General features: G+C 38.7%; 1 protein-coding gene across 1 annotated transcript in view; it reads left to right on the top strand.

The window, feature by feature from the left end:
- The window catches only part of ANO10 (anoctamin 10), a 246,195-nt gene that overhangs the window by 22,048 nt on the left and 203,135 nt on the right, over positions 1-21,012 (top strand). The window contains 4 exon segments of the mRNA XM_025375355.1: positions 965-1,099; positions 14,181-14,300; positions 17,389-17,958; positions 19,793-19,848. Of these exon segments, the coding sequence (XP_025231140.1) occupies positions 965-1,099; positions 14,181-14,300; positions 17,389-17,958; positions 19,793-19,848 (881 nt within the window).

Genomic DNA, 21,012 nt, shown 5'->3' on the forward strand with positions numbered 1-21,012 from the left:
AACAAAATACTCCAAGAAAAGTATTATATTTTCTAACTCTACAAGAAAACAATCATGTAAAAAGAAATTAACTATAGAAAGTTGCGTAAGTAGAGATTTTCTACAAATAACCATATGTGAATATTTATTAGAAAAAAATTGTAGTAATGAGAAACACAGTAGTAGTTCAGTACCTTAGAAACCTCATTTCCTGAATTTTCTGGCTCCTGCTGAATGTGATAGGGTCATTGGTTCTATACTGGCCCCAAAACAGGTTCTAGTAGAGAATATTTTCAGGAAAGAACTGGGAAAGCCAGGGTGGATATGATAACAGGATGGGAGCTTAGCTTCAGAATCAAACTGATCCCTGCCAGGGCTTTCAGAGTTAGAAGATGTGATTAGACTTCTTTGGATTCACTTACTCCGGATTTTTATACCTGAGTGAATAAATGTTCAAGATGAAATTTACCTTATTTAACAGGATTCACCTGTCAAATAGCAACAACATTTTCTTACAAGACTTTCTTCTCTCTCATTAATGGAAGGGATGTTTGACTCCAGAAGGGAATGGAATGGGCTTGAGAGTTTGAAGGAGGATAATTTGCCATATAGGCAAACTTCTTCAATTCCATCCCTGGTTTAACACAATAATATGTTAATAAGTTTAATATATTATTATAATTTAAGAAAATACTGCTTTCTGCTCATTGGTACTAAATGAGATCAATTATATGCTTTTTGAATGTTTCTACTCTAAGTATTAAAATGGTTATTGTAGAATTGTATTATGTGAAGGCATAACATAATTTTTTTATTCTTGTAAAATATCTAAGGAGCTTTATGTTCTATTTAATTTACCAGCTTCATACTTTGATTACTTATGTTAATTGCTTCTTGTTTACACCATTGTTTCTATAATCTCAGATAATTGGAATATTTTTATTTTGATTACTACTAAAATCTGGTAATTTCTGTCTTATTTTAGATAACAATGATGATTTCCTGACAATGGCGGAATGTCAATTCATTATCAAACATGAACTTGAAAATCTTAGAGCTAAAGATGAAAAAATGATCCCTGGCTACCCCCAGGCAAAGCTGTATCCAGGAAAATCATTGTGTAAGTCATTATATCAACGAGCTTTTTTCTTAATAGACATAAATAGCAAATTATAGATGCCTTTTTCCCTCTTACAGAAGAATTTACACAAACTTACAATGACTTGTATTTTTATGAACGTATCTTTTCCCCTTGGAACCTCAGTATATTGCATCTTTAAATCAATATGTTTGTTTTGTGTTGTTGACTACTTATTTATCAAGGTCTCATAGCATACAGTTAGCTTAAAATCCAGTGTGAACACATATACATATTACTCAATTAAAATGAGCAAAGTTTACTTTATGCCCTAATATTGTACATGAAAATCTGTGGAGGAATATAAAAGGGAAGACACTGGAGCACTCTTTCCATTTCCTCTGTTCTCACTGGGTATGCAAATTAGAATTTTGCAACTTTTTGGTTTTGTGTGATTTCATTTTAATGAGGATACTAGTTTGCAGAATGAAAGAGTTTATTATAATGCATAATTCCAAGTTTGCTTCAAACCCAGATAGTGGCAAAGCTTCAGAACATTTTTGCTGCCTAAGATACACTTTAAACATGTAAGCTTCTCTGTCCCCTAGTCTGTTTTTTTTTTTTTTGTTGTTGTTGTTGTTTTGTTTGTTTGTTTTTTTGAGACAGTCTTGCTCTGTTACTCAGAATGGAGTGCAGTGGTGTGAACATGGCTCACTGCGGCCTCCACTTCCTGGGCTCAAGTAATCTCCTGCCTTAGCCTCCTGAGTAGCTGGGACCACATGGTTTACGTTTAATAGTGTAATACCACCTTCCAATCTTCATCCAGGTGTTACTGGTGGGTCTTTGTTCTTAGAGCTCCCAAGGTGGGGGCGGGCGGCTCCCAAGATGGGGGCAAGCCTTTTGTTCTCTGACCTGGGGTTCTTGGCTTCACAGATTCCAAGGAAAGGAACCTTGGGCCATGCGGTGAATGTTATATTATAAGCTGTGAGTCACAGAAGAGAACTGTGGAACCCAGCAACTAGTGTTTAGCTCCATTAGGATGAACCTGGGCACTCAGCGGCGCAGGAACAATGACGAGCTTCTAGCCCAATCGGGAGCAGCAGTGGGTGCCTCGCTGGATCAAAAGCGTGGCAGACGCCCTGTGGGATCCGGAGGGGTGGAAGTCAATGGCGGGTCTGCGACTGCGGCGAACAGCAGTGGTGGACCGTGAGCAAAAGCTCAGCTCGAGCCAGAACAAACACGACCAGAGGAGTGTGCAGTTGCCAGATTTAATACAGTGAAAAGAGAGCTCCTATACGACGGGAGGGGACCCAAAGTGGGTTGCCGCTCCCTGCTCGAATGCCTGGGTTTGTATCCCTATCATTGTCCCTCCCCCTGTGCTCTCAGGCGATAGATGATTTGACTATTTCTTTTTTTTTTTTTTTAATTATACTTTATGTTCTAGGGTACATGTGCACAACGTGCAGGTTTGTTAGATATGTGCCATCTTGGTGCGCTGCACCCATTAACTCGTCATTTACATTAGGTATATCTCCTAATGCTATCCCTCCCCGCTTCCCTCACCCCACAACAGGCCCCGGTGTGTGATGTTCCCCTTCCTGTGTCCAAGTGTTCTCATTATTCAATTCCTACCTATGAGTGAGAACATGCGGTGTTTGGTTTTCTGTTCTTGTGATAGTTTGCTGAGAAAGATGGTTTCCAGCTTCATCCATGTCCCTACAAAGGACATGAACTCATCCTTTTTTATGGCTGCCTAGTATTCCATAGTGTATATGTGCCATATTTTCTTAATCCAGTCTATCACTGATGGACATTTGGGTTGGTTCCAAGTCTTTGCTATTGTGAACAGTGCCGTAATAAACATACGTGTGCATGTGTCTTTATAGCAGCATGATTTATAATCCTTTGGGTATATACCCAGTAATGGGATGGCTGGGTCAAATGGTATTTCTAGTTCTACATCCTTGAGGAATTGCCACACTGTCTTCCACAATGGTTGAACTGGTTTACAGTCCCACCAACAGTGTAGAAGTGTTCCTATTTCTCCACATCCTCTCCAGCACCTGTTGTTTCCTGACTTTTTAACAATCTCCTTTCTAACTGGTGTGTGATGGTATCTCATTGTGGTTTTGATTTGCATTTCTCTGATGGCTAGTGATGATGAGCATTTTTTCATGTGTCTGTTGGTTGGTTTCATGTGTCTTCTTTTGAGAAGTGTCTGTTCGTATCCTTTGCCCACTTTTTGATGGAGTTGTTTTTTTCTTGTAAATTTGTTTGAGTTCTTTGTAGGTTCTGGATATTAGCCCTTTGTCAGATGAGTAGATGGCAAACATTTTCTCCCATTCTGTAGGTTGCCTGTTCACTCTGATGGTAGTTTCTTTTGCTGTGCAGAAGCTCTTTAGTTTAATTAGATCCCATTTGTCAATTTTGGCTTTTGTTGCCGTTGCTTTTGGGGTTTTAGACATGAAGTCCCTGCCCATGCCTGTGTCCTGAATGGTATTGCCTAGGTTTTCTTCTAGGGTTTTTATGGTTTTAGGTCCAACATTTAAGTCTCTAATCCATCTTGAAGTAATTTTTGTATAAGGTGTAAGGAAGGGATCCAGTTTCAGCTTTCTACTTATGGCTAGCCAGTTTTCCCAGTACTATTTATTAAATAGGGAATCCTTTCCCCATTTCTTGTTTTTGTCAGGTTTGTCAAAGATCAGATGGTTGTAGACGTGTGGTATTATTTCTGAGGGCTCTGTTCTGTTCCATTGGTCTATATCTCTGTTTTGGTACCAGTACCATGCTGTTTTGGTTACTGTAGCCTTGTAGTATAGTTTGAAGTCAGGTAGCATGATGCCTCCAGCTTTGTTCTTTTGGCTTAGGATTGTCTTGGCAATGTGGGCTCTTTTTTGGTTCCATATGAACTTTAAAGTAGTTTTTTCCAATTCTGTGAAGAAAGTCATTGGTAGCTTAATGGGGATGGCATTGAATCTATTACCTTGGTTTACCTCCTGCTTTTAGCCTAATTGGTATTTTAGTGAGCCCTCTTTACTACCTGATGGGTCGGGTGTGAGCTGAGTTACAAGCCCTGTGTTTAAAGGTGGATGCAGTCACCTCCACAGCTAGGCTTAGGAATTCTTAGTCAGCCTAGTAAATCCAGCTAGTCCTATCTCTCACAGGCAGACAGATGCCCAAGAACCAGTTCATATTCACATTTCCCAGTTGTCACCAAATATATTTTAGATCTTGTTTGCTCACACTAAGATCCAGTCTAAGTTAACCCATGTTGTTTGGTTATGTCTGTCTCTTTTAATATAGAATAGTTTCTCTTTTCCATTTTTTCCCTCATAACATCGACTTGCTGAAGAGACCATGCCATTTGTCTCTTAGATTTTCTCATTGTTCCCCTATCCTCTGTTTTTCCTGAAAACTGGAAAATTTTTGGCAAGAATTCTTCATAGGTGATGCTGTATCTTTTCTGGACTTCCTGATTTCCTTAGACATGATAGGGAATAGAAGGCCTTCTGAGATTTTATTTGCCTTTCTAACTTCTTAACTCTCTAACTTCTAACTTCCTCTTTTGTGTTCAGAATTGTGCCTTACTTTTGACAGAGCTTTTTCAAATTGTAATCTTTCTCGACCTTCTTGCATTTTAGAGTATTTTCTTAGGATAAATTATAATTTTTACATTTTTTTATAGAAAGTCTTTTTTAAAGTAAGATGTAGTATTTATTCTAGCCTATTCTGAACTGTATTCAGAGTTCTGATGAAAACAGGGTTTATCATCTGTACTGTGGACATATGCATGATTCCTTTCAATTTATATAACATATAGCAGGAAAATACTTCTCCCAAGCATCTTACAATTTTTGCATTTATTTTCTATTAGTTTCTGTCAATTTAAAAAATAATACATGTATATGATGAAAATTCAAATAGTTCAAAAATTTAGACAATGATAAGTTGTCTCTTTCCTGTCCCATGTTCCAAATCCCTTTGTTCCCTCCCAATTATATACCCTTAAAGAAATTCTGTTCAAGAGAAGACATGTTCAGAGAGATGGGGAGTGTATTGTGCATACCATTTTGGACTTGCTTTTTTATTTAACAATATATTTTGATCATTATTGTAGAATACCAAATTAGGCTAACTCATTCCTTTTCTTGGCCACCTAGTATTCCATCATATAGATGTTATATTGATGAACATCTAATTGTTTTCCTTCAATGTTTTCATTAAAAATAAAGTAGGAATATTCCCAGAAGTGAAATTGTTAGATCAAAGGTATATGCATCTTTTAGAGTAGATACTGCCAAATTGCCTTCCATAGTGATTGCTTCAATTTATTTATGTATTTATTTATTTATTTGAGACAGAGTCTCGCTCTGTCACCCAGGCTGGAGTGCAGTGGCACGATCTTGGCTCACTGCAACCTCTGCCTCCCAGGTTCAAGCAATTCTGCTGTCTTAGGTTTCACCGTGTTGCCCAGGGTGGTCTTGAACTCCTGACCTCAGGTGATCCACCCCCCTTGGCCTCCCAAAGTGCTGGGATTAGAGGCGTGAGCCACTGTGCCCAGCCGATTGCTTCAGTTTATAAAGGGAATGCGTGTTATATTGAGCATTCAGCAGGATGTTGGCTTTTGACTAGGTAATTTTTGTTGTGTTTGGAAAACATTCATTCCTTCTACTTTATTAAGAATATTTTGTATTTTAATTTATATTTTATATATTAATGACATCTGTGAAGACTATTTTTTTACCCCTGACATTATCAATATGGCAGCTGATGTTAATAGAATTCCTAATATTAACTCATTCATTTATTCCCATGGTGAACCATACTTGCTTATATTATCTGTTTTCCTGCTGACTTCCATTTAATATTTTATTATTTTTGCGTCAGTATTCATATGACATGAGTATTTAGATTTCTTTTTTGTTGTATTCAACAATTTATATTACGTATACATTATTAATTTTTTCATGTCGTTTTTGTATCCCTTGTACTTTGCTTTCTTGAGCCATCATAGCCCTAGATCTCTATAACAACTATGGGAATTTCATTATGTTCCTGCCAATTTGCTCTTTGTATTTTCTTTTACCTTTGTTTTATGAATTTTGTAGCTATGTTTTGGCTGCAAAAAGATTTTGGATAGATTTTTATTGTTGATTGCACCTTTTATCATTATGAAATATTATTCTTCATCTTCCTTAATGTTTTATTGTTGCTGAATTCAGCCTTGTCTTGTGGTTCTTGCCTTATTTCAGTTTGCATCTGTTAGAATGTTTTTGCCCAGCCTATTACTTTCAGCCTCTCTCAGTATCATTTTACATGGATCTCTTATATCAGGATGTAGTCAGATTTTGCTTTGTACTCTAATCTGAGGATTTTTTTTTACTATGTAAATTTATGCTAAGTAAAATATTTACTGAGTAAACTTAAACAAATTACATATTTTGTGTTAGGTTATGGTAGTTGATGTTATATTTTATGTTGAAAGTGTTTTTTTGTGAGCTTAAAATATCTTTTATATAGGCTATGCCATCTTTTTTCCCATTTCAGTGGAAAAGACTAGGAAATATATTTTTGAAAATCATGAATTTATATTGATATAGTCAATTCAAATTTAACATTATAGGCTATCACTTAATTTCTTTGGTTTATATTTGTATCTTTTTACTTATATTGAAAATATTGATTCTTAATAACATCAGCATAATTACTAATTTGCTTTATTTTACAATTTACATAAAATAGCTTATAAGGCCATGCTAATTTTAATATTAATGCAAGTTCTGGATGAAGTTTAAGATTTTCATTTTTCTTTTTTGTTCTATAACTATATGTAGTCACAATCTAACCTGTTTTAAAGGTATGTTAGAATTTCTGTATGAAACCATCTGGCTCTGATGTTTGTGGATTAGGTTTTTGAACAGTTTTCTCTAAGTCTTCTATGGAAATTGGTTTGTTTAGACTTTCTATCACTACTGGAGTTAGTTTAGGTAAATTATATTTTCCTAGAAAAGTTTCCATTTTATCACATAGGCTTTCAAATTTGTGTGAATTGGTTTGTACAGATTTCTCTCAGCATCTTTTAAGCTCCTGTTTTAATGGTATTTTTCCCTTGTCTTATTTGTGCTTGCTTTTTTCTTCTTGATTAAAAAAATTTTTCTCATTAACATTTAAATATTGAGGATATTCCTCTATCAGCCATTAGCAGGAGATCTTATGGAATGTGGGATCTTGATTCAGTAGGACTCTTAATCACTTTTTAACTTCCTTTCCTTCCCCATAGGCTGCTACTCCCAAAGTCCATTACTTTTCCAGACACTTCCCTCTGCATTTCCCAGAAGGAGTGCTTTCCAGTCCGCTTGCCTCTTGTTCTGTGTACTTTCCAGCCCTTCCTGCTGTCGGAGCTCTGACCCATCAGGTCTCAGACTTGTTTCTGGAAGTTCCCACTTGGTGTGGGGCCTTCTCCTGAAGGAGGGTGATGAGGCCTCATTGGTGTTATCTGGGTTCCTACACCAAATAGACTCCTCTGGCCTCCCCGTTTGTCTCTGCAGCTCCTGCTGGGGCTTCCTGCACCATTCTAGTCTGTGGCCAAGATCTCTTCCAGGTGTTGGTTCTTTATTGCCTGGCTTACATGTTGCAGTCTCCCCTGTCTCTGGGTTGTGCTGTAGGCATATGTTACAGGTGCTTTTACTTGCTCTCCTTGTTCATCTGCATGGCTTTTAGGAGGTATCAGGAAGTTTGAACGTAGGCACTCATTGTTCTTATTTGTCTGAATTTCCAGTTATCTGCGTATGTCTTGACGTTATTATTTTTTATCAATTTTTTTTTTGGTTGGACATATGTTCTTTCAGTATGCAGAGTAAGGATTACCATGATTTCAGGAAAATTTTCTTCAGTTCTCTTTGAAGAGTTATTTGGTTGTATTTGCTCTGTTCTCATTTTGAGGGGTGCCAATTTTATATATGTGGGCTCTTGCATATTCTTTGTAGTATTTTCAAGTCTTTGTTCTTATGTAATTTTCTTTGGCTTGTCTGCCTGTTTCCTGATTGTATTTTCAGTCTTTCCTTTTTATTGTTGCTTTTATCATGACTTGAGTCTGTAACAAGTTTATAAATTTTTCTCTTGTATTGCTTCTCTGAGCTCTCTCCTTCAGCTCTCAGAGATCTTCTTTGAGTTTTCATTTCAGAGATGGGATGTTTGCATGAATTTCTTTAATTTCATGAAGAATTTCATAGTTTTTTGTTGCCGGATGCTATAATTTTCTGCTGTTTGTTCTTTGACTTTCGTTTATATATTTTTTTCTTGTAGTATTTTTGGTTTCCCCTTTTTTCCAGGTAGTATTTTTGTATAGCTCTATGCCAGTTTCTTTGTGATTATTACTTATTTTTTATTACTTGTGTTTTAATGAACCCCTATTTTTCCTGGACTGGCCATTTTTAGAAGAAAGTGTGTGTAGGAGAGAGAAGGTGCTAGGGGCTTCCAGCAGGGAACTGTGGTAGTGAGAAGCTCAGATTTTGCCTGGCAGTGTGTTCTCCTTGAGCCATCCTAGTCCCTGAAGAGAACCTCCATGGTGCACTGTTCTTGCAGGGTTTTTCTTGTGTTTGGCAGTTAGGCCTGTCTTTGACCCACCGAGACCCACAGCTCCATAGCTAGTTACCTTCCATCCTTGGGTCCCAGCAGGTCACTCTTCTTCCTCTAACCTGGCCTCTTATCTGGCTGTGGTGCCAGGCAGGGAGCAGACATACTCCAGGTGTCTGTCATGCACCCTCATTGCCTGCATTCTGAGCAAGGGGACTGTGATTTACCATCCCCAGTTCCAGGACAGCCTTGCCCTTTGTGTGCTTGGCCCAGGTTTGCAGAAGCATGGGTGCTCTTAGTTTACCCAGGGCTGATTTTCAAGGCCTCTTTTTATAGTTGGTGATTTGGGATTTTAGTTTGTTTTTTCGTACTTGCATGAAAGATAGGGATTTGTTTTTATGTTTCTTGTTTCCTTTTGTTTTTAATTTGGCATCACGAACAAGAATAGGGTAGAGATATCTTTTTGCCACTATTTGTAACCACGATTTCCACATTCTGTAGTTAAGCAGTTGTTTGATACTGTCCCAAAATTTTTAAATCTTTCGTCATCTCCTAGCGGGAAGGCATGTTTTCAGACACAGCTGGGTACTGCATCCAATAAAATACGAAGCAGACTGGGGCACAGTTCTGATTGTTAGTGTAAGCATTCTGTTTCTCCCTTTTCATGCACATTGATAATATGGAAATCACGGCTTCCACCTGTGAGTTTCTGCACAGGTACGTCCTCTTGGATGTGGCTGGGACAGAGAAAAGAGTGAGTGTGCTCTTTGATCAGATGGGATAATGGAGCAGCAGTTTTTCAAATGCTTCTAGTTGCTTCAAAGAGATAAATGTTCAGCTGAATGAAAACCTTCAAGGAAATATGTAAATGGATTTCTCTAACTGTGTAGGTAGCCAGTCTGGTATCCTGAAGCAATAATAGAAATAACTTTCTTTCTGGCAGGATGAGGCTTTTGTAAACAAGGATTTTTTTTTCCTTTCTTCCTCTCTTCTCCCTTTCTCCCTTCTCCCTTCCCTTTCCTTCCATTTTGGTACTAAATATGAGTACAATAAAATCATCTTGATCGTAGTCATTGGAAAGATTTTTATACTGAGATAAGAATTAAGTTGTCAGTCCTGGGATTTTAAATGCTGCATTATTCTCTTCCTTTATGCCTTTGAGAATGTGATCCTTAAACTGCTGTGTTTTTTGCATCATTTTAATTTTATATAATAATACTTGGTTGAAGGAAAGTGGCATATGCATAATTAAAACTATAACCTATTTTGGGAGTGCAAATTTTAGAACTAATAAAACTTGGAGTAACTTAAATCCTAGATTTTCATTAAGTTAAACTACAGAAATAAGTGGAAAAGCTATTTTCATTTTATTTGAAGGTATCTGCTCCCCTAGGCAGCCTCTGTGAGGCTAATTGGGAGGTGAGGCTTTAATCTGCCCAATGTGATGCCCCTCAAGACTGAAAGGCAGCCAGGACTTTCATGAGAAACACTCCCCAGATCTTACGTTTAATTTGATTTTCATTTTACATACACATATAAAGTTGCTTGCTGCTTGCTGTAATGTTGTGTTTTGATAGAAAGCTTTCATTAAGTAGATAGCAAGTTTTGTCATGTAAACATGATTTCAAGGCAGTTAGATGGCGCTGTGAGATGTGCATTGTAGGTCCATGACTATGCCGAATGTTATGCTTGGGGTCAGGTTCCAGCTCATGCTGAGGTCTGAAGGGAGAGGGTGGATGAGCCGATAGCCGAAAGAACACCTGGGGGTCCATAGGCAGGTGAAAGGTAGTTTTATTCAGCAGCTGTCTTCAGCAGCAGCTTACTTACACTAGCTCTCTCACACTGTTCGCCCTGTCTCAGCTGCTTAGTCCGGTGGCTCCCACACACAACTGCATGGTCGGCTCTCCAGGGTCAGCAGCCTAACTCTTTCTCTTCCTGGGTATGCGTGAGCTGAGCCGTGTCCTGGCTCCCCACTGTCCATCTATTAAAGCCATGTTATGGCTACATGGCCATGATAACAAGTGGAGTTTTATGGCCTGTGCTCTAAAGTTGCTGAGTCACTTTGGATGTTTACCTTGGGCTATCCTCGACCAAAGCACAGCCGTGTTCCTTACATGCATATTAGGGTTCCCCCTCATTCCACCACGTGACAAGCAACATGGAGAATTAGCAATTGGCTACATGTGTCTTAGTCCCCAAGCATTCATCTTGACAGCCATTCATTTCTTGTTTTCATGTCTTCTAAGATCTTTTCATGCCCTCAGACTTTGCCTCTCCTAGTGATTAACAGTCAATCATCATGCAAATAACCTAATGAAGGAGTTTTAGAGGAGTTTTTAAGGGATCCAAGGTTTTCTTACATTTTAACCATATCCTAAGGGATGTTACTTTATTTAGATTAAAGCTGTGTCTAAAAATGTCTACTGGATGTTTATCATGTTTTGATTGATGGGACCTCCTGGCACATGTATTATGTCTTTAATATTATATAGATGTTCTTTTAGAACCTTATGATAGTGTTTTAAGAAAGATATATTTTTTTTTATTAAGACAAAAGTGATCTCTTCACACCTGAGTGCTAGAGTACTAGGTGCAGCAGCAGCTGTGGGAACAGGGACTGTCTTCATTGTGCAAAGGCTGCTGGCCACCACTTCCTGCAGGCATCTATGCTTATCACCCCCTGTTGGATTGGAGGTAGCATGACCTGCTCCTCTCTCCCCCACAGAAATGCTATAAGGAGTTATGAGAGGGATTTTGCTTTTACTTTTGAAGTAAACACATCACATAAACCAAAGACAGAAGCAGTACTGTGTTAGTATTGTTATTGCATTAGTTAATCTGGAGGGTCCTACTGTAAACTATGTTACTGATGATAGTCTCTCTTAAACTAAATTTTGATTTGTTTGGCTAACGGTTCAATGGCTATTATAGCCCCAGTACTTGACAAGAGATCATTCAGCACTCTTGAAGGAAGGACTCTGGCTTAGGTTTTTGTTTTCTTTAAATAGGCCCACATGGCATTATGGTTTCCTTTGAAGGTAAGTCTCCTTCCTAGTAATTACATTCTTAACTGACATGAGAAGTTTGAAGGATTTAAAAAAAAAAAAAAACCTAAAAGCAAACCTCTGTTTATAGAAACTGAAACCAGAACCATGACTTTGGCACTGATAAACAGAAGATCAGTAATTTAGGACCTGCAGCTTTATATTCTCTCCAAGTCTTCAGTTCACAGTCCTATTTTTAGAAACTGGTTTTTATGCCTGCCTGGAAAGTCTTCTACAGTAGAATGGAGTCATTTTTTTTTTAAAACAGAACTTAGAAATAAATAATTTATATGCTATAAATCAGTTCAGTTAAAAAACTTCATGTAGTAATTTACAAGGGTAGTAATAGGAAGAAGGAATCAGCTGTAGCCTGTACGTCCCCAAATACGGACTAAGAATCAGAACAGTCGTGTGTGATCAACTTTAACTCTTGCAAGCTGAAGAAAAATCCACTGAACCATGTTAGAATTAAAATATTAAAAAATGGATTTGCCAGTACCAGAGACTGAGTAACTTAAACCACATGTCTTTTTACCCTAGTTACTGATACTTTGAGTGTATACTTTTTTACAATCATGAAGGATAATTTTATCACAAACCTAGCTTTTAAAAACTTTTTTCCTCGTATAACTAATGAAAATATAATTGTGGGGGGAACCATATATGAAGAATCTTTTTTTTTCAGACTTTTCCTATTGTTAGTACCAGATATCTCTTTATTATCTTTTTCTTTTTCATTTCTAAGAAGTTGGGTTTACTTTTAAATTGTTCTGAAGGGTTTATGATGGGGACCTGTCCTAAGACTACATTGTCTCTATGTAGTGTTACTACACTGAACACTTTGTGTTTCTGTTCCACACTGCAGACGTTTATTTGCCAGTCCTCAATAAGGGGTCTTATGCTTGATATTTTTATCACCTGTCTCTGGTAACAGGTAGATAGGAGATAAGGGAGGTAGCCCTCCGAAGACTTGAGCTGATAAACCTTAAAGAGCTCAAAGCTTATCAGTGGATGAAAACAGCAAAGCATCCTTTCTTAATGCAAATTTTATCTTTTTTTTTTTTTTGAGATGAGGTCTTGCTCTGTTGCCCAGGCTGAACTGCAGTGGCACTATCATAGCTCACTGTAGCCTTGAACTCCTGGACTCCAGTCATCCTCCCACCTCAGCCTCCTGAGTAGCTAGGACTACAGGCACACACCACCATGGCCAGCTCATTTTTAATTTTTTTTGTAGAGATGGAGGTCTTGTGATGGTGCCCGGGCTGGTTTTGAACTCCTGACCTCAGGCAATCCTCCACCTCAGCCTCCTAAAGTGCTGGAATTATGGGTGTGAACCACTGTGCCTGGCCAAATTTCATTTTATAAGCAACCGTATTCTTAGTAACAGACTGTATTAGGAACTCATGTGGAAAATATTCCATCTCCCCAAATATGGCACAAGGCATTGTATTTGAGTTCTCCATATCTACAGAACACACTTCCTCTTGAAGACCTGAAGACACTCTTCTCCATCCACTGAGTCATTTTAATTACTGTGGATGAGACAATTCCAAATTTTCATTTAATATTGCTGGGAGATACTGTCTTTGGTTAAATTCATTTGTCTCTTCCAGATATGTGCATGAGTGTTCAAACCATACTAGTCAAATGACTGCTGAAAGTAGGAAGTCTTAATTTGATTTTGTTATTTGCTATTTGTGAGTGTAAGTTTTTGTTATCAGATTAGAAGAGACGACAAGGATTGAAAATACTCTATCAACAAGAATGAAAGGAACTGAACATTTTCTTATCTTTGCTGTAGTGGAAGGACAGATTCGTAAATTTTTTCTAGAGACAATTTTATAATATGTGTCAAATATTACAATACATATGCCCTTGGACCTAGCAGTTCCCCCTCTAAGTACTAAGGAAATAGTAGACAGGTAGGGAATGGTATTTGTACAAATTTTAGCATTATTTACAATAGCAAAAAAAGGGAAACAAATGTTTTTAAATAGAGGATTAGTTGAATTACAGCTTTTCATACAAGGGAATATTATGGTACTGTTAAAAGGACATTTCATGTTCTATTTTTATTGGCATCAAAAAAATTCACTGTATACTACTACATGAGAAGAGATTACAAAACACCATAATGTGTATAAAATGATTTTATTTTTGTTCTTAAAATATATATGGATATATTTTTATGTCTGGTTATACACTACATTGCTTCTTACAGTGGTTGTTTTCAAGGGGAAGGAGAGACTAACAGGGGCCTCTCGTAGTCTAATTTGTACACTTCTGTATGGTGTAAAATGTTATATTTTCTTGTTTTGCTTCATAGTCAAAGAGAATAGTAAAGATATTTACATTCTGAAAAACGAAAGAATATATAGGTTTGGAATAGGCAGTATGACTTTGCATTGTATTCCTCTGTGGAGTGTCCTTATAATACTTGCTGAAGCGTATCATGCACCATCTCCAGTCCATTTCATGCAGTTTGGCACATTTTCCCTGTGCAGTGAGAAGATTGCTCACGTCTGGCATCGTGATTCAGGTGTTTCCACTGCATGACAATGAAGCCCTGAAGAAGCTTGAGGACAGCTGGTACACTCGGTTTGCTTTAAAGTATCAGCCCATAGGTATGTTGTCAGTACTTGTTCTCTTAAAGAAGAGGAAGGCCTCTAATGAAAAGTTATGATCCAGCAGTGGAGTCAGCTCCCTTGGGCAGATACTTAGTGCTCTACTAGGCAGGGATCACCAGCTGCATATGGGAAAACATTTTGTGGGGGAAATAAGATGGGTTAGATGACCTCTTTATTCTTTTATTTAAACTTTTTTTTTTTTTTAGAAAGGGTCTCACTATGTCACAGGCTGGAATGCAGTGGTATGATCACAGCTCACTGCAGCCTTGACCTTCCAGACTTAATCAATCCTCCCATCTCAGCCTCGTGAGTAGCTGAGATCACAGGCGTGCACCACCATCCGCAGCTAATTTTTTGTATTTTTTGTAAAGACAGGGTTTCGCCATGTTGCTCAGGCTGGTCTTGAACTCATGCTCAGGCAATCCCTGTGCCTTGGCCTCTCAAAGTGCTGGGATTATGGGCGTGAGCTACTGTGCCTGGCATTTTTTTGATGTTCTAATACTACTTTAGATCAGCTGAATCATAGGCTTTCACTACCCTTCACCAACAATAGACAGTTCAGAGTGGCCTTCCTGCATATGTGTCAGAGTTGGAATCAAACAAGTTTTTTTATCTGTTTGTTTGTTTTGAGATGGAATTTCACTCTTGTTGCCCAGGCTAGGGTGCAATGGTGCAATCTCAGCTCACTGCAACTTCTGCCTCCCAGGTTGAAGCAATTCTCCTGCCTTAGCCTGCTGCGTAGCTGGGATTATAGGCATGTACCACCACACCTCGCTAATTTTTTGTATTTTTATTAGAGACGGGGTTTCACCATGTTGGCCAGGCCGGTTTTGAACTCCTGACCTTAGGTGATCCACCAGCCTTGGCCTCCCAAAGTGCTGGGATTACAGGTGTGAGCCACCATGCCTGGCCTCAAACAAGTTTTAATAAGAATTTAGTTTGACTATGAATGACTATTTTGTATTTGAAAATTTCTATTTTTGAGGAGCCAGTTATTTAGAATGAACCAAGCTATGCCACACTTAGGGCAACTAGCAGGCCAAACATCTTTGAGGTGATTTGTGATTACCTTGGCATGAATTACTGGATCTGTCCATTTTCTTTGAATATAATTATAAGAATAATTATTTATTTGGTATGTGCTGGGCATTATTTAAAATTTTGTCAATATGGATATTCAAGTATTTTAGTCTGGTTATGTTTTTTAAGCATGAGAATTAAATTTAAGCTCGTAGATTTCACCTTTGCATTACTATCATTTTTTCTTTAAAGGATATTTTCCTTTTGATTTTGTTTAATGGTATCCTTCTAAAATAATTTTCTTTCTGTTTTCTGTTTCTGAAAACAACTATTATATAATGCTTTACCAAACAAAAATTGTTTTTAAGATCAAACTCTGAAATTACATTTTGAATTTTGTTGTATTCTCTGAAAGGAAAAGTTCTGTTTTTGTTAATTCTGGGTCATACAATAGTCATTTTATGTTATACTTATAACTCTTTAACTTTGTTTTGGCATTTAAGTGGGAGGGAATTTGAATATTGCCTCTAGGACTTGTAAAGTGACTGTATCTGTTAGCTACTTTTTTTTTTTTTTTTTTTTTTGAGATGGAATCTCACTCTGTGGCCCATACCGGAGTGCAGTGGTGCAATCTCAGCTCACTGCAATCTCCGCTTCCCAGGTTCAAGCGATTCTCCTGCCTCAGCCTCCTGAGTAGCTGGGACTACAGGTACACATCAGCGTGCCCGGCTAATTTTTGTATTTTTGGTAGAGACGGGGTTACACCATGTTGGCCAGGCTGGTCTTGAACTCCTGACCTCAGGTGATCTGCCTGCATTGGCCTCCCAAAGTGTTGAGATTACAGGTGTGAGCCACTGCTCCCAGCCTCTATTAGCTACTTCTTAGAAAGTAAAGGGAGAAAGTCGATGGTGAAGGCTAGGCATGGAGTGGTAGTGGATTTGGGGTCTCTGGGAACTGAGACTGGTGATAGCATCTGGGATACAGGCCAATCTTGAGGCTTCTTGAGATTAAAAGGGGAAGGTCATCTGCTGTGGAGCCAAGTGTCATGAGCACCTTTTTTTTTTTTTTAAAAAAGATCAGATGTTCTTTAACCTGATTTAAATTTGAGGTGACATCATACCTACTGTTTTCATTTGCTCCTGGGTTAGGGGAAAGAATTAAGGATAGGAGAAAATCAGTTCATTCTAACTCACCTTTATAGACTACTCAAATTATCTTAAGAAAAATATGTTAACTGTGTGTTATTAACTAAGAAATAATAACGCCCACTGCCACACTTCCTCTCATGCCCTGCTTCCCACCCTAGTCCTAGTGCAGGATGCTCTTACGATCCAAGCACTCCCCATGTGGATGAGGCTGGCAAAGGATGCAGTGCTGGTGACCTCTCTAGAGTCAGTTAGCTTGTGTCACATTCACAGAACATTAGCAGTCATGTTGCTTGGATCTTCTTCCCAGTGCATATATGAAAGTGTTGATAAATGTGCTCCATGGCTGTTCTGGGAGTTCATGTGTAGAATCCTGTTTTGTGCTTTTGAATAATTTTTCTTTAGTGTATTGAAAAATTTGCCATGACACATTGATGAAAGTTTGTCTTTGGGTAGGGAAGAGCAGAATTTTGTGGATGGGGAGTCTTCTTCGAAAAGAACATTTATAACACTAAAGTGGGAGAAAAGTGGGGAGCATAAATTAAATTTAATGTGCAGTGGCCATGGCTGAACTTAAATTAGGACCTTGGAGATTTTGGGTAAGCTACAAGATGAGTTTTCCTTTGGGAAGAAGGTATCTACCAGGTGAGGGGAAACAGAGTCCAGGCGCCTGCAGAGCAGGCCCTGCAGCTAAGGCCTGGGCGCTTACCTGGGGGAAATGTTGGACCTGCCATGCAGACAAGCAGGGTCTTTGTACTGCATGGAGGCTGGATTTACCACCACACGCTGGTTGGGAAGTGAGGGTTAAATGATCCCCATTTAACTAAAAAATGAATAAGTGTACTTGAAATGATTTTTAAAAGTCTTTGGCAGTCTATACTTACGTTCTTTCTTTCTTTCTTTCTTTCTTTCCACTATAGACAGTATTCGTGGCTACTTTGGGGAAACAATTGCTCTGTACTTTGGATTTTTGGAATATTTCACTTTTGCATTAATCCCCATGGCTGTCATTGGGTTACCTTACTACTTGTTTGTGTGGGAAGACTATGACAAGTATGTGATCTTTGCCTCATTCAACCTAATCTGGTCCACGGTGATTCTGGAAGTGTGGAAGCGTGGCTGTGCCAACATGACCTACAGGTGGGGGACATTGCTCATGAAGAGAAAGTTTGAGGAGCCCCGGCCGGGATTTCATGGTGTCTTGGGTATCAATCCCATCACTGGGAAGGAGGAGCCTCTGTACCCCAGCTACAAGAGACAGTTGCGCATTTACTTGGTCTCCCTACCATTTGTATGCCTCTGCCTCTATTTCTCACTGTATGTCATGATGATTTACTTCGACTTGGAGGTTTGGGCCTTGGGTCTACATGAGAACAGCGGGTCTGAGTGGACCAGTGTCCTGTTGTATGTGCCCAGCATCATCTATGCCATTGTGATTGAGATCATGAATCGTCTCTATCGATATGCTGCCGAGTTTTTAACTTCATGGGGTAAGACTTCAGGCTTTATATTCACGTCTTACTTGCCTGTAAGAAATGTTGCCTAGATCGTGGGATTCATATAGCTGCTACCTTACAGAGAAAATAGATGTTGCTTTTGGCTCATTATAGAGACATGAGGAAAAATTCATCAGCTTTGTGAACACTGATGATCTCCATGCCATGGTTATCATAACTCTCATTTATCGAGTGTTAATTACTATGTTCTAGGTATCCTGCTAAGCACTTTATTCACAGTATCTCACCATCACCTTCTCAAGGGTACCGTGAAGTAGAAGTTATTTCACCCTTTTGTCGATAAAGATAACTGATGCTTAATGAGGTTCAGACAGCAAATAATGGAGCTAGGCTAATTCAGACCTATCTGTCCAAAACTTGTGCTCCTAATACTGTGACACTGTGTTTCATGCCGAGGGTAAAATAGATTGAAATTGTTTCACTGGCTAGAGCCACAGAAGAAAGAAAAAAAAATTGTCTTCATGATACTCAGCTAAATCAACTGTGACCACTTTCCTAAAATGGAGTATCTAGTTGGTGTGAGGCACTGAGGACTGCTATTGAACTCGTTGAAGGCAGGTGTTTATGGATATATCTGTGGTAAAAAAGGAACTTGGTTATAAGTTGAAAATAGTCTTGATAGGCCATTCACTCTTTAATTTATTTATTCATTCAAACCAATGAACAAATTCGCTATATTATTCCCTAGGAAGAAGTCTAGGCCTTAACTTTATGGGCCATAAAGATGTTTTAGGGGCCAGACGTGGTGGCTCACACCTGTAATCCCAGCACTTTGGGAGGCTGAGGTGGGTGGATCACAAGTTCAGGATTTTGAGAGCAGCCTGGCCAATATGGTGAAACCCCGTCTCTACTAAAAGTACAAAACTTGGTGTGGTGGTGGGCACCTGTAGTCCCAGCTACTTGGGAGGCTGAGGCAGGAGAATTGCTTGAACCCGGGAGGCGGAGGTTGCAGTGAGCCGAGATCGCCCCACTGTACTCCAGCCTGGCCCACTGCACTCCAGCCTGGGCGACAGAGCAAGACTCTGTCTCAAAGAAAAAAGATGTTTTAAATTATTTTTATTAGTTGTATAGCAATATCAGCTGTCATTTATCAAGTACTTTCCTTATGCTAATACTAGGCTAAAGTTTTATATTAGATCCTGAGAGTGACCCTGGGAGGAAGATGGTCAGGCTTGTTTTGAGGGAATAAGGCTGAGTATCAGGAGGTTAAGTAACTTACCCAAGGTTAGGCAGTGGCTGAATAGCTGAGTTGGCGTTCAGATCCAGGTCAGTCCAACACTCTGTGTGTAAGATGACATTTCTCTTCAGAACCTTCCTTTTTGTCATTTTATCTTGCTGCTTTGGGATCTATGCAGTGTTAACTTTTCTAGATTAAGATAGAAATTTGAGTTTCCTTTCAAGTTAACCCTTGTAAGCCACATGAAACTTTACTTGCAGAATTTTATTTACAGAAAACTATTTATTGCCCTCTTCTTTAGTGGTTACTGTTAGTTTTCACTATTTCTTCTTATACAGGGTCTTTGGGTGGCTGTCTGTAGGATTGTTTGCCAGCACTTCCCAAATTTCATTGTAGCAGTAATTTAAAAAATAATTTCAGACTACAATGCTGTTGCATTACCCTGAAAAATGTGTCCTTGTTTGATGCTCTTGGTGGTAAGGCATAGCTGTGATTGACAGCCTAGATCATTTACTGACTGAGGCTCTGATGTTGGACATCTCTTCCCTCAGTGCAACTTACTTGACCTCATAACAGTGCTTTCATATTGTTTTCTTACTGAGAAGTTACCTCTGTGTTTTAATGTTTTAGAGAATCATAGATTGGAATCTGCCTATCAGAACCATCTAATTCTGAAAGTTTTAGTGGTAAGTACAGCATTTATATACAAATCCATGTTATGAAACTGATATATGCTACATAATATATAGGAATATGAATATGAAGAATTGCTTCTAAGTTATCAATGAACATATTTTGTGCAAATAGGCAAGGATTGATTAATAAATATGTTTACCTCTGTGTTCAGTAGTCGTGTTACAAATGTGCATGTGATGTAAGACTTCAAAATATAAGAGTTGTATTATAGCCAATTTCCAGTTATTTAAAAACTAGACCGGGTGCAGTGGTTCATACCTGTAATCCCAGCACTTTGGGAGGCCTATGCTGGTGGATCATGAGTTCGAGACCAGCCTGGCCAACATGGTGAGACCCTGTGTCTACTAAAAACAGAAAAATTACCTGGGCATGATGGCACAGGCCTGTAATCCTAGCTACTTGGGAAGCTGAGGCATGACAATTGCTTGAACCCAGGAGGTGGAGGTTGCAGTGAGCCAAGATGGCGCCACTGCACTCCAGTTTGGGTGACGGAGCGAGACTCTGTCTCAAATAAATAAATAAATAAATAAATAGTTTGGGTGACGGAGCGAGACTCTGTCTCAAATAAATAAATAAATAAATAAATAAATAAATAAAATAAAATAAAATAAAATAACGGGCCAGACACGGTAGCACATGCCTGTAATCCCAGCACTTTGGGAAGCTTGAGGCAGGTGGATGACTTGAGGCCGGGAGTTTGAGACTAGCCTGGCTAACACAGTGAAAACCCGTCTCTACCATAAAACACACAAAAAATTTGCCCGGTATGGTGGCACCTGTAATCCCAGCTACTGGGGTGGCTGAGGCAGGAGAATTGCTTGAACCTAGGAGGCAGAGGTGGCAGTGAGCCGAGATTGCACCACTGTACTGCATCCTGGGTGACAGAGCAAGACTTTGTCTCAAAAAACAAAAACAACAACAACAACAAAATAACCACTTTTTAGAAATCTTTCTGTTCTTTTCCTTTTGGTGATTTCTTTGAATGTTTTACTATTCAGCAATCGTTCCTGGCACCACAACCTGTTTAGTGATGGAACATTACATTAAAAAAAGGTTTTTTTTTGGTTAAATTTCCAAAGCTCAAAAGGTTCCCAGCATGTTTTGACAGGTGGGAGGAAAGAGACAGAGAGAAAGCAGTATGTAACCTGCTTGCT

The sequence above is a fragment of the Theropithecus gelada genome, chromosome 2 (assembly GCF_003255815.1).
Source record: "Theropithecus gelada isolate Dixy chromosome 2, Tgel_1.0, whole genome shotgun sequence".
Classification (NCBI taxonomy): domain Eukaryota; kingdom Metazoa; phylum Chordata; class Mammalia; order Primates; family Cercopithecidae; genus Theropithecus; species Theropithecus gelada.